Source organism: Magallana gigas, chromosome 9 (assembly GCF_963853765.1).
Source record: "Magallana gigas chromosome 9, xbMagGiga1.1, whole genome shotgun sequence".
In the NCBI taxonomy this organism is placed as follows: Eukaryota; Metazoa; Mollusca; class Bivalvia; order Ostreida; family Ostreidae; genus Magallana; species Magallana gigas.
In genome coordinates this window covers 21,760,135-21,773,647 of record NC_088861.1, presented here as the reverse complement: position 1 = coordinate 21,773,647, position 13,513 = coordinate 21,760,135, and the positions used below count along the sequence as shown (strand labels likewise).

Below are 13,513 nucleotides of genomic sequence, written 5' to 3'. Positions count from 1 at the left end.
GTAACTTATAACGCCTACAAACGAAATACAGAGTTAAAAAATAGAATGTACGAAAATACCAATGGGTTTTGAACCGAAAACATTGCCTGCTTCGAATTCTTTTTTCCAAAAACATTTCCAATCGCAGCCACTCCGGGCACGGACCCCACATCCCACTTCATCTTCCACAATTTAAACTGAAACAAGTCTATGGGTTGCACATGTTTTCTTTATATATGAATAATTAGGGTTCCGCTATGCGGGCACCCTATAGTGTTCAGACTGTCCATCCGAGAATGTTTGTCTGGTGCATATCTTCTCTCCCCTTGGCCTAATCTCGTTCCTACTTCACCCACAGAGAGCCTTTGGGTTAAGGGTGTGCAGTGATATTAAATATTGTTTGTTGGTCCAAGGTTAAGGTCATAGCAGAATTTTAAATAAAATCTTGTCTGGAGCGTGTGTCTTCTCTCCCCTTGGTTCAATCTAGCTCGTACTTCACTCACAGAGTGTCTATAGTCAAAGGGTGTTCAGTGACCTTGAATAAAGTTTGTAAGTTAAGGATCAAGGTCATATCGAACCAAGCAAAAAAAATTTCAGAGCATATATGCTTTCCAATTAGCCCTATTTTGCTCATACTTCACATAAACAGAGCTTATGAATAACGAGTGTGTAGTGACCTTGAACCAATTTTCAAAGTCAATTGTGAAGGTCTTAGCAGAGTGATATGAAAAATCCTTGTTTGGATTTCTCTTTCTTTGCTCCAATCTGGCTCATACATCACCCACATGATGCCTTTGATCAAAGGGTATGCAGTGACCTTGAATATAGTAGATCAAGTGTCACGAGAATATCAGATCAAAGAAAAGTCCTGTTTTTAAGAGAATACACACACTTTCCACTTACTAGTAGTCCTTTTTGGCTAATTCATACTTATAAATTAAGACATTTTGCAAATAACTACAAAATGCATGCACCAGAGTAACTGCTTACACCTAAGGTATTTCAACACGTGTGAGATGATGTCTGTAAGCTATAATTGAATTTTAACTGATAATCTTGGAATTAATTTGGAATTAATCTAATACTTACGTTCATTTTCGATAAACAAGCCCGAAATAGCAAAAATGAGAGTAAGGTGGTAGACACGCTTTGGCGGATCCAAGTTCGCGGTAGTTTGCATCAAAATATATACTTGCAATGAAATGATATTCAATGATTATGTAAAGATCGAATATTTTTATTGGTAACTTATTTAGAGTATACATAGAAGTTAAGATTTGACAAATTTTGAACAAATGAAATGAGCCAATTCGTTTCGTGAATGAGCGATTTTAGTTTTGATGGATACATGGGAAAGAACACTTGCAAAGCACGATCTCTGGTAAGAGAATGGGATAGAACTTTCAGAACGAGGTAACCAAGAACGTGGATTTACTAATTGACGACGAAAAGTATAGGACGAGTTTATTATGTATCGCGTGCAGATACCTTGGATCGGTCATCTATTTTTTACACAAAAAATTTAATAGATTACATAAAATGGAGTAATTTAAAGCGATTTTAGTTTTTAAGAAAAAAATTCAGATCGGGGTGCCCCAGAACGCGGGTTGACTAATTAACGTCATAGAAAAAAGTGCAGGGGGAGTTATCCATCGGGTAGATACTTTGGATTATGTTTGTTTGCCTACGCTAGAGGGTTTTTTTTCATTTCATACATTTTACACCATGACAGATTGGTAGTAAATCGTAGATATTAATTGGAAACAACGGACAGATTTGTTATGCGTCAATTGATAAACGCATCATTTTTAATTGTATACGTTCAATATCATTGAAATATTATGCAAATAATAATTATCAAATAGAGAGAGAGAGAGAGAGAGAGAGAGAGAGAGAGAATTGAAAAACAAGCATAGTGGCCAGTGAATAACTTGTACATAGTAGACAAGAGTATATATTGCATCGAACCCAAATACTTTAAGTACTTTTACCATTTCTTGTAGTTATATTTTCTAAAACTGAAATCTATATATGCAGTCTTGGTGTTTTGGTATCCCGCTGTTGGATATTAGGAAGGCCATCATTTTTCTGCTTAATTTTTTTTTAAGCTGATCATTATAAGTGATTGATTAGCAATAAATCTTGCGTTTAACGATCTACATAGCGTTATTTTATTGAAATTTCTGATTTATCATTGAGGTTGTTCAAATAGTGAGGGAAAATTAGTAACTTTGTCTTGACCAGTAAAGCTTTTGTTTAAAAATTTAATTGCTTTTCCCGCTTGTCTCATTAATTTCATAATTGTTTGCGTATCTTGGCTGTATTTCTCAACTTTTCTTTTAACTTTTGAAAATGTACAACAAATTAAAAATAATGAATATGTAGCATAAAAAATTGATGATTTCCATTGTAAGCCATGGCGCGAAACACTCGGCGTCTGGTTTTTTTTGGGTTTTTTTTTGTCAATCATTGTTCCACTAACGAGTATTTATATAAAACAGTATTCAAGATCAAATGAAATTGTGAAGTCAAAACAGCATTGAAAGTAAAGCTCGTAAGGCAATCACAATGATTCGTATCAGCTCTCTGATATTGATAGTAACCTTTTTCGGTTTTCCAACGTGTGAAGAGAATGACAAATTTATAAACAAAGGCCATATGGTTTTTGTTGGAGGTGAATTGGTTGGGGAAATTACGATTTTGAAATCTGCTGTTTATAAGAGAGGACATATTAAACTCCACTGCTGCTCAGAATGTTTGAGGGAACTCGACTGCAGTGGAACTCGAATAGATTTCAACTCTTCCAGCTGTTCACTTTTGAAAGGCCAGTTCTTTGCAATAGAACAACCACTGTCGTCCTCTCAGATCTTCATGGTACGTAGTGAAATGATTTAAACAATTGCTAGCGTCTTCGGGTCTACCGAAAGGTTCGTAATTCAAAATGAGAATGGAAATAAGCAAATCCGACATTTATAATGCCATTGTAATACATGTACCCCGTTCCAACTGTATATTTCTGTCCTAGTCATCGAAATATTTTTATATTCATTTGTGTTTATTTTAGTGATAGAATGATAGATTTTAAATCATGATAACAAGGGGAAAAAACATCTTTTGTCAAGGTTGTCACAATAATGCATATCATCTATGATTGTAATAACTTTTATTAGAGAAACCGTTTTATAAATGGATACAATGTAGTTAAAATTGAATCTTGCATGTAATTATTGTATACATGAATTTTTACTAACAAATAATAACCCTGAAAAGAAAATTATACTAAACCTTTTCAAAGGGAATGAAAAATCTCACTTTTCTTACTTCTTTGGTGCTCTTGTGTTATTATTTTTTGACAATTAATTCAAAAAAGTGCGCAAGTTAGCCAGTTTTTGTTCAATGTCAAATCAGTCTACCGGTTTTGTCAATTTTTGAAAAATTATATCAAGCTTTATTCTATGGAAGCGTAATAGTGTCATATATGCACTTGATATTTCTTTTATTTTCTACACTTAATTCAGCAACATTTGCACTTTAAAGTGTAAAATTTTCACTTTTATCTGTAAAATTCACATTTTTAAGTGTAAATTTTACAACATTTTAATACATGTATGTAAAATTCTTACCTTATTTTTAAAATTCACCCTTTTATCTGTAAAATTTACACTTTAAAGTGTAGAATTTACACTTGAATCTGTAAATTTTACACATTTATCTGCAATAATAACACATTAATGTAAAATACTGTGTAAACACCAATGAAATTTAAGGTAAATTTGTAATCGCGAATTTTCCGTGAAGTTCTTTTCGTGTAGTTTAACGTGAAGTTGTGGTAAGCCCGGTAGCATGCCATTCGGCTTTCTACTAAAAATACTACCCAACTTTCACGAACGTATCTTGTACTTGATTTGTATCGTAAACTGTAAATCGTAATGTAAAAGTTCTTAAAATCCATATGGTGAATTCAGGAGGAAAGCTCAATTCGTTACACTCGCTCAAGTTTACGCTGAATAAAAACTCCAAAACGAAACAAAAGTTCAACAAGTTGTATTTCAGTTGATAATATAACGGTACATGGTATTCCAATGAAAACCGATTCTCGGAGTTCCAAGATAACAACTTAATAACGTGCGGAGATTCTAGCACGGACAGTCCGATATACCGTAATTCTGTACACAAAATCGACACTAACGTGCGGTAATCCAGCACAGTTTGCCCGATATCACACACATTCCACTAACGTTCGGGGTTCCAGCAGTTAGTCCAACATAACACTCTATGCTAACGTGCGGGATTCCAGCACAGTTAGCCCAACCGTTCTCTTCCAGATCTTAAACCATTCTCCCTTACACTTATTTTTTGACAGGCATTGGTTTTTTTTTCGATGACAAAGATATGTTAATGACATGCCAGAAAAATAAACATTCACACATCTAGCTGTTACAATAATTTCATTCTTCTATTGTCCAACAATTATTTAATTTGCCTGGAGATTAAGTAAAGAAGATATCAAAGACTAGTGTCAAGAAAAATAACATTTTTGTCAAATGAAAGCATCTCCGTTTGTTTGTTTGGTTATTTCCTTTTTTTACAAACTAAATTGCGTAATTAATCTGAGAGAAAAAAATAAACAAGTTCTCATAGCAGCTTGTAAATTTTAAATTGACAACCGGTTACATTAAAAGTTTAAAATCGAATTATATTTCTAAACTTAAATCTAAGATTATTATAGATAAGTTTAGAAATATTCGATTTTAAACTTTTGATGTAACATAAACACCACATTAAATGTCCGGCGGTATTTCTCTGATCATGCTTGAATTATAAACATTGCAATCGACAAATTGAATGAGTTTTCATTACCTGTATTTAATTTTTAAATAAACGTTACAGTGTCACGTGAAAAAAAAATGTTCAACGCTAAGCACCTTTTTAAAACATCTGGCCGCCACCACTAAATATCTGGCAGCCACCACTAAATATCTGGCAGCCACCACTAAACATCTGGCCGCCACCACTAAATATCTGGCAGCCACCACTAAATATCTGGCAGCCACCACTAAACATCTGGCCGCCACCACTAAATATCTGGCAGCCACCACTAAATATCTGGCAGCCAAAACATAATTATATGGCGGCCATTACAGAAAATGTAGAATTTTCTGTAACCATTTTAGTGGGTTTTGTTACTGATATCAATTTTTTAGAGATAAAATTTTAATTCATTTTTTACGGGCAAAACTATCGCAATATATTTTACTATCAATAAAAAGAAAACCTACTAAATATACACCGCTTTTATTAAATATGCTCCTCTATCCCAACAACAGTTAACAGTTTCTGGGCTGTTTTAGTGGTTTTATAATCAGAACTGTTTAATGACACATTTCAATTTCCTTTGTCTTTCATGTCTGATTTTTTTTTTTAAATTTTTAATCAGGATCGTGAATTTAAATCTTTAAGTCCGATTAATCGAAGATGTTTTAGTTCATGAAACATGTAAATCGGTATAGTCCTCATATAGAGTAAGTAGGTGTTTTATAATAATAGTTTTTCTAAAATTTGTTTTCAGAAAACAGGTACAGCAACTGTTACTACGAGCACTATGCAAATGTCAAGTATTGCAGAAAGTTCGTCAAAAACCACCCCAGTTACTGGCTATGAAACACCTTTTGTTACTGAAATAACCTCTACAGAAACTGTGAATGAAACAGCACCTCAAGATACTGTGACTGGAACAACTCCTTCAGTAATAGTGAATGAAACCACCACTCCAGAAACTGTCACTGAACCAACCTTTACAGAAACTGTAACTGAAACGACCTCTCCAGATACTGTAAATAAAACAACGTTTTCAGATACCGTGAAAGGAATTACCTTTCCAGATACTGATACATTATCTCCACATAATGTGACTGAAAAAAATTCTCCGAACACTGTAATTGAAACAACATCTCCAGACACTGTAAATGAAACATCATCTTCAGATATTTTGAATGAAACAACCTTTCCAGAAACTGTGACGGAAACAACACCTCTAAACACTGAACCTGGAACGACTTATCCAAATATTCTTAATGAAACAACTTCTAGATATACTGTGACCGAAACATCTCCAGGTAATGCAACTGAAACACTATCTCTAGAAACAGTGACTGAAACAGCATCTCAAGAAACAGTGACAGAAACAGCATCTCAAGACACTGTGACTGAAACAACATCCTTAGGTACTGTGGCTGAAACAATATATTCTGATGCTTTGACCTTTCCAAGCGCTGTCAATAAAACAACTCAAGATCTTGTGACAGAAACAGCTACTCTGGGAACTGAATTTGCTACAACTCTCATGGGTTTTTCGTCAACAAAAGGGGCTTTGGTCACGTCCACTGAACGTGGTGATTATACACTTTAATTTTTATTTTATTTTTTTGTAAATGTTGCCTATTTTCAAATGCCAAATCCGTAAAACTTTTATAGTTACTCGCATTTTGTAAACAGTAACAGAAATGCTTGTAGGAATTATAACTGTTTGTCTCCAAGAAAAGATTTAATTTGCAAATCTTTCACGAACATATGATCATATTATGCAAATGTTTACAAGCATTTAAATTAAACTCAATACATTGACATGTCAATGATAAAATTGAACGATTCATTTATTCAAAACTCGCCATAACATTGAAGAAATTACATTTTTAGGAGGCTGCGTGGCCAACAAATTAACCATTAGATCTGCCTTAAACTTATAAAATAATGATTGCATATTGTTGATTTTACATAGATTTGAGTATTTATTTTCTACTTTATAATTGAACAATGGAATGCTTTCCTATGTGATTCATGCAGGAAGGTGGCGACATTGCAGAAAAAATACACAACCTGCGTTTTTTCTGCAATGATCGCTACTTTCATAACATGCATAAACGATCTAAGATAACATTTTATTGTGTGTGTGTGTGTGTATATATATATATATATATATATATATATATATATATATATATATATATATATATATATATATATATACACACACACACACACACACACACACACACACACACACATTAATAAATTAGTCGTAAAAAGTAAGAAAAAATGATTCTTAATGTACATTTGTATGTTAAAAGAAAAGAAACAACCAGCACGTCTTCTATGGGAATTTAAGTCTGATATTATCAGGATTATTTTGTACAGTCTGTGATTAATATTCTCAGGTCGATGAAAATTTTGCCCAATATTTTAGCCCTGTCAGTTTCTACAGAGCGAATGTACAATCAATTTCCGTTAGAAATAAAGGGAATTATACTAGTACTTGGTGAATGTAAATGTTTTGCAATAACCCTTAGCATAAAACGTATGAAGGTAAAAATTGTCGTTACCGTTTTGAGTAATTTTTTGCTGTTGAAAAATTACTTTCGCGAAAAACTCGTGCAAATGATTTAACATGTCTATTTTATATTACCGAAACAAAGATAAATGTATAGAGATATAACTCTTTTTACAAAGGCGACTCTTTTATCGTTGTTAACGTCCATAGAAGGCTTGAATTTGCTTCGCCTTCTCTGGTCGTTAAAAATCCGACAAATGTCGTAGACAGTCAAGTACAAACCGAACAAGTGTTCATTATCATCAAACTTTGCTATCTCTTTTTATTTTGATCCGAGCTTAACTATTTTTATATATATATGCATTGTGTTCTGTTACTTTAGTTTGTTCAGATTGTGAATGCATCGGCATAACAACGTCTCTGAGTGGAGTCTATGAGATAACAGTCGACGGACAGCTAACCAGTGTCTATTGCGAAATGAAGTATGGCTTTCAGTGGACGGTAATTCTTTTTTTTTAAAGATAATTTGAGGTTATACCGAGAAAATTTTTATGTATAGCTACATCATTTCTGAAATACATTGTATATTATATATCTCTAACCGCTGTATGCTTCTGTTAAAATTAAAGTGTTATTAAACAAATCAATAACAATCTTAATTTCTTAACAGTTAAATTTCACTATGGCATAATAAATCAAACTTTATTTTCGTGAATAGGCATACTTTTATAAATTAATTTTTTACATATAACCACAATATGACTGCAAGTAGTCTTAAACCAGGGCAATCAAACACTCAGACAGTGAATGTTCAGACTGATGAATGTGAACTCACATAATACAACTTCTGAAATGAATTTTATAGTACGGATATGGAACTGACTATATTGATCAATTTCGTCATTCCATCTTTAAGCTCTGCCGATAGTCATATCATGTTTGTATTCATTTCTAGAATATGTATTTATAAAAATAATTATAATACATATCACACAATAATAATACAATGCATGAATTGTTTCTGTTAAACTTAATTAAGTTTTCTTTCAAATATTTGTATCTCAATCATGTTTCATTGTTATTGGAGCATACATGATAAACAAGTGAACTTAGTTCCGTGATTAATCGTTTTTAAATGAATATGGCAGTTAGATCGATTCTCCGTGTACAGTGTTTTATTCAACACATTATCGGTAATTGTGGCTGTGTTATAATCTGAATTTTATGAAGAGGTACTAACTTAATTAAACACCGAAGCTTCCATCCAAATTAACTTACACTGCGCAGTTTGAGGTACCACTAGTTTTGAAAGGTGTGAAAACTGCCGCAGGAAGAAATGTGTGAAGTAATGACACAAATCATGTTTAGCTGACCTGAAAAATGGCTCGACTTCGAAAAAAAACCCAGGTAAAACTAGGGCTTTGGTATTTCAAAATACTTAGACATAAACGAGATATTCTAGATAACCAGATTCGATATATCAGGAATTTGAAAAACTCCTGATATATCGAATCTGGTTATAATCATTTATATAGAGAAAACGGTCGGGACCGGCGGTAGACTTCGACATAAGCGGGGTATTTGAAATATCCCCTGTTCGAGATATTGATATTTACCTGTACATGTGTATATACAAAATGAGACGTCGGCAACAATCTTTCTTTTAAACAGTAAATTATATGTATTTTTTTAATCTGTTTACGATGTAGGTAGTATTTCGACGAACTGTTGGCAATGTCCTCTTCAATAATGTATGGACGAGCTACACAAATGGATTTGGAAATCTGGACGGTGACTTCTGGTTAGGTAATGTATTCCATTAAATTCTAGTACATGTATCAAGTTTTTTTTATACTAATATTATAATAATGAATAATTTGTACGATTTTCTGTCAAAGAAAAGCATTCCTTATTTATATGTAATTAGGTTTGGACAATATACATCATTTTACGTCGTCGGGACAGAGCGTTATGAGGGTAGAGATGGAGGATATAAACGGCCAGACTGGTTTCGCTCAGTACAGCACCTTCCTGGTCGGGAGTCCGTCTTCAAACTACAAGCTCATTGTGTCTCAGTACGCTGGAAACTCTGGATGCAAGTTCTTTTTCAATTTTATGTCCAGGGGAGATTAAAAACGTTTGACTCTAGGGGCTCAGAACATAAAGGGAAGTACTTATGTCCGTAACTAGAAGAGTGCTTAGCTAGGACAATTTACCTAAAACTTAGGCGGACGGTAGATGTGACTTAAGTTTGTCTTAGGGAGCCTCGACGCTTTGTGACTTAAGCATACTATGATAGTGAGTCACACCATGGGGATTTTAACCCATTATGGAAGAGCTTTTATCGCCAAAAGTTGGATTACATCTCTGTATAGCACAATGGGTTTAGCTTCAATCTACTGACCCCCAGGTCCCGAGTTCGAATACTGCAAGGACTTTTTTTCATGAATATACAGCGATTATATTTCAAAAGTTGATTTTTTCTCAAAAAATTACTTTTTTATTACAGTCATGTATTTTTAAGTCGAACACATGCTAGATACATGTACATGTATCAATCGCTATAAGTATACAATATATGCAGAATTTATATGCAGAACTTTTTCCAAAGGTGTTGGGGACCCTCAATCACATGTATTGTTTACACATATTGAGAATTATTATTATTTACACACATTAAATGTAATCGAATTCAACAGGTCTAGGCAACCTCCGTTTTTGGAGGCTAGCTCAATTTCAAGATGGCTGCTGATTTTTACCATGTTCAATGTGAATACTTGTATTATTGTTTTATGGGTTTCAGATGACGCTTTTATCTACCATAACAATATGAAATTTTCCACAAAAGATCGTGATAATGATCTCTCATCTTCAATAAACTGCGCTAGTTACTACGGCGAGCCCTGGTGGAATAATGATTGTTCACGAATGATGTTTACAAGGAATAATTTCAATGACCTTGGCTGGTATAACTGGTATACCGGAAGTTACAAACAGCTCAGTAAAATAAGAATGATGATCCGGAAACCGTTGATAGTTGAAACATCAGGTAAGTTTTTGAGAAGTCATGTTTTTGTGTTTTTTTTAAAGGTATGTGACACTTTCATTTTTGGATGTACCTCTAATAGCTCTAACCTGATACCTTTAATCTGCCGGTATACTTCAAAACGGTTAGTATGGAGTATACATATGATGTAACTTCATTCATATTCATGTTTTTGATCTCTTATACCACCTTAAACGGGATTAACGAAAATCAATAAGTTTTAATACTCTCATGATATCAAGTAAAGCTATTGTTGACTGCTTTCGTTTTGTGACTTTAGACTGACAGATCAGTCTTCATAGTACCTAATCAGAGTTTTGCACATAACTTTTCAGAAACAAAGTTCTGGTCTAAACTACGACATCAGTATGTTGTAAATGTATAAACATAGAAATAAAGTGATTTTTTTTTATAAAAGTTCAAAACGCTAATAACAAGATAATTTGATATTTACCATAAACATTCTCATACTCCGTATGTTAAGCATATATCATTATTCACACAAGAATATATTACAAAGGATGTTCCGATTGTGATTGTGTTGGATCTCTGACAACCGAGAGTGGGATTTATGAAATAACCGCTGACGGGAATCCACTTCAGGTCTATTGTGAAATGAATGACGGTTACAATTGGATGGTAAACAATTTTAATCACGATTTTCTCCTAATTTCAATGTTTTTATAATATTATATGTGCATTTAAATATGCACCTCAAATCAAAGACATCTAAAATGAATATGTTAATCGAAATAACAAGAGCAAAATCTGTTTTTATTCTTTCGACAAATAACAAATCTTTTTTGTGTGGATTTTGAGGTCATTTTCCGCCGCATTAAAGGTGATGTGCTTTTCAACAATGTTTGGACAAGTTATGAAAACGGTTTTGGAAATCTTGATGGTGATTTTTGGCAAGGTATATAATTTAATGTATACTAGTATATATAATTAATGAAGTGGACGTTTTAGATTATACATGTAAATGCATATTGAATACCATTTATTATGTCGGTAGTAATTTTGGTCTTTTGGACCAATCAGAAAGTGATTTTTAAAACATTTTCATCCTCAGAACAACAAACTCTAACAGAGCTTGACTAAAACTTTACTCTTATTAAGTGCATTTATTGACGTCCAATTCAATCATCTCTATTCGGCGAGCTCGGTTTTTTTCGTGACTAAGAAACTAGTAAAAAATGAGTATGCGCGTAAGTAATTCTTGTTTAGATGTGTTTTTTATATAGAGAACTAAAGAGCCCTTATTGTTTTCAAAATCTTATGGATAATTACAACGTACAGCTAGTTTTTTTTTTGTTTAATATGAGTTTTTAGTTTTGAAAAAAAATCTTAATCTGTATAATTACATTCTACTGTGTTTTTCTATTAACTCTGTGAACTTTAAATGCCTCTAAATGCAACAACTAATCACTGCGTATGAATTTACATGTAATTTACATAAGTAGTTCCCAAACAGTGATTTCTATACATGTTATCGTTTAAAAAAAATTTCATACATGTTGACAAAACACAATATTGAACAATTATTCAACAAAAAAGTTTTTTGTTATAAGCAAAATTTCAAGAGTTATTTTTCATGGATTATATTTTCATGCTCATCGATCTCAGCTCAACAGTCTTTGTGATAACCAGTTTAAACCGGTGTTGTAAACAGCTGTTCTTGTTGTTACAAATTTACTCCCTCCGTTATCTGCAATATGTATTGATTTATTTAAGTAAATAATTGATTTCATCAGTTAGGAAATGTAAATATAAGCATTACATGTATATTATCATAACGGGCTAACTCGCGTTATTCAATTTGTCTGCTCACCTGACGGCAGTTATTGACACGATGACGTCAAAAAGAAATCATTCTGTACTATAAAAACACGTTTTTCTCCGGCGAAACAGCATTGCAGCAGAGCGAATCTAAACATCTATTGTAAGTAAAGTACATTAGAACGATTCATCACGACATTTTGTTTGAGGAACGCCAAGAATTCGTCACACCCGATTTTGCCTTAAAAGAAGATTAAGTGCCCTGCTACCCTTTTTTCATACATGCACCTGCACCTACAATATATTTACAATAACTTCCAGTGCCCGTGATGTATATATAAATAACAATAAAGGATTCCTTTGATACCCACATGAATCGCCAAAAAGAGCATTAAGGTCAAGGTCTAGTAAATGAAAGGCACCTACAGGTTTATGATATTTAAAATATAAATTCTTTAAATGATGCTTAATAACAATATCTTTGTTTCATAGGGTGTACCGGGGCTAAATGTTTGGTAAACACGGTGAAAAATCATGTTTTAGACAACTATTTTCCTATGAAATATGAGGGATAAAAGTAACAAATCTCGGAGTTTTTTTCATTCTTTACTAATGAAATATATAAAGATAACGTTATACTGTGAGCCTTTTTTGTTGCAAAGTTGGACATAAGACCCAAATTTTGTCCGCATGACAAGATGTATAAAAAAGAAGTTTATAGAAAATTTTGAAATTTTTTGATAAATATTGACGTGGTACTAGCCATAGTTTGAAAATAAATAACGGCGATTTGCATATGCATATTAAAAAAGGATTAACGTTTGAGGTGGATTTGCGCATGTGCACGGGAATAGTAATTCAGAAAAGCAGCATGCAAAACGAAGTAATACGATAGGTGTCTTTATAGTTGTTTGAATTCATATAAACAGGTTTGTGCGCTGTTAACAGAAAAACTTATCAGATATTGTCATCTGCATTTTATGAGGATGGTTGCGTATCGATGACAATCGTTGCAATTGACAATTTTTTTCTTACATTTGACAACATATATAAATTATGAAATAGATCAAAATCATCCCTTCTGGCGCCCCTCGACTCAAAACATATACAATTTACAGTTTTTAAGTATTCGAGTGATAGCTTTACAAGTTTTATCATATTCAATGTATAATTATGTATAATGTTCAATATATCAATACACAATGTATATCGTACCATACACAAGAACTTCTTTTCCTTTGTGAGTAGATATCTTATCGAACAAAGAAAGCCCATCGCTGTGTGACCCATTTGTCTACAGCAAGAAGCCGGGTAGGCCCATGAAGTTTCTAACACGTGTCCACCGCTCAAAGTGTTCTCCGATATAGATTCTCATTTTAAAA

At 33.0% G+C, this 13,513-nt stretch overlaps 1 protein-coding gene across 1 annotated transcript; it reads left to right on the top strand.

The window, feature by feature from the left end:
* The first annotated feature begins 2,559 nt into the window (after positions 1–2,559).
* LOC105326838 (uncharacterized) lies at positions 2,560–9,793 on the top strand. The gene is made up of 5 exons (XM_011427016.4): positions 2,560–2,853; positions 5,549–6,371; positions 7,689–7,807; positions 9,016–9,112; positions 9,234–9,793. Exons 1-5 carry the CDS (start codon positions 2,638–2,640, stop codon positions 9,437–9,439), a joined length of 1,461 nt encoding a protein of 486 aa, XP_011425318.4. The 5' UTR covers positions 2,560–2,637; the 3' UTR covers positions 9,440–9,793.
* Positions 9,794–13,513: the final 3,720 nt, after the last annotated feature.

Excerpts from the sequence above, each read along its gene's own strand:
- LOC105326838 (XM_011427016.4), top strand. The coding sequence starts at position 2,638 with ATGGTTTTTGTTGGAGGTGAATTGGTTGGGGAAATTACGATTTTGAAA. Across the intron at positions 7,808-9,015 it reads AGTATGGCTTTCAGTGGACG|GTAGTATTTCGACGAACTGT; the intron begins GTAATTCTTTTT and ends TTTACGATGTAG. Across the intron at positions 9,113-9,233 it reads GGACGGTGACTTCTGGTTAG|GTTTGGACAATATACATCAT; the intron begins GTAATGTATTCC and ends ATATGTAATTAG.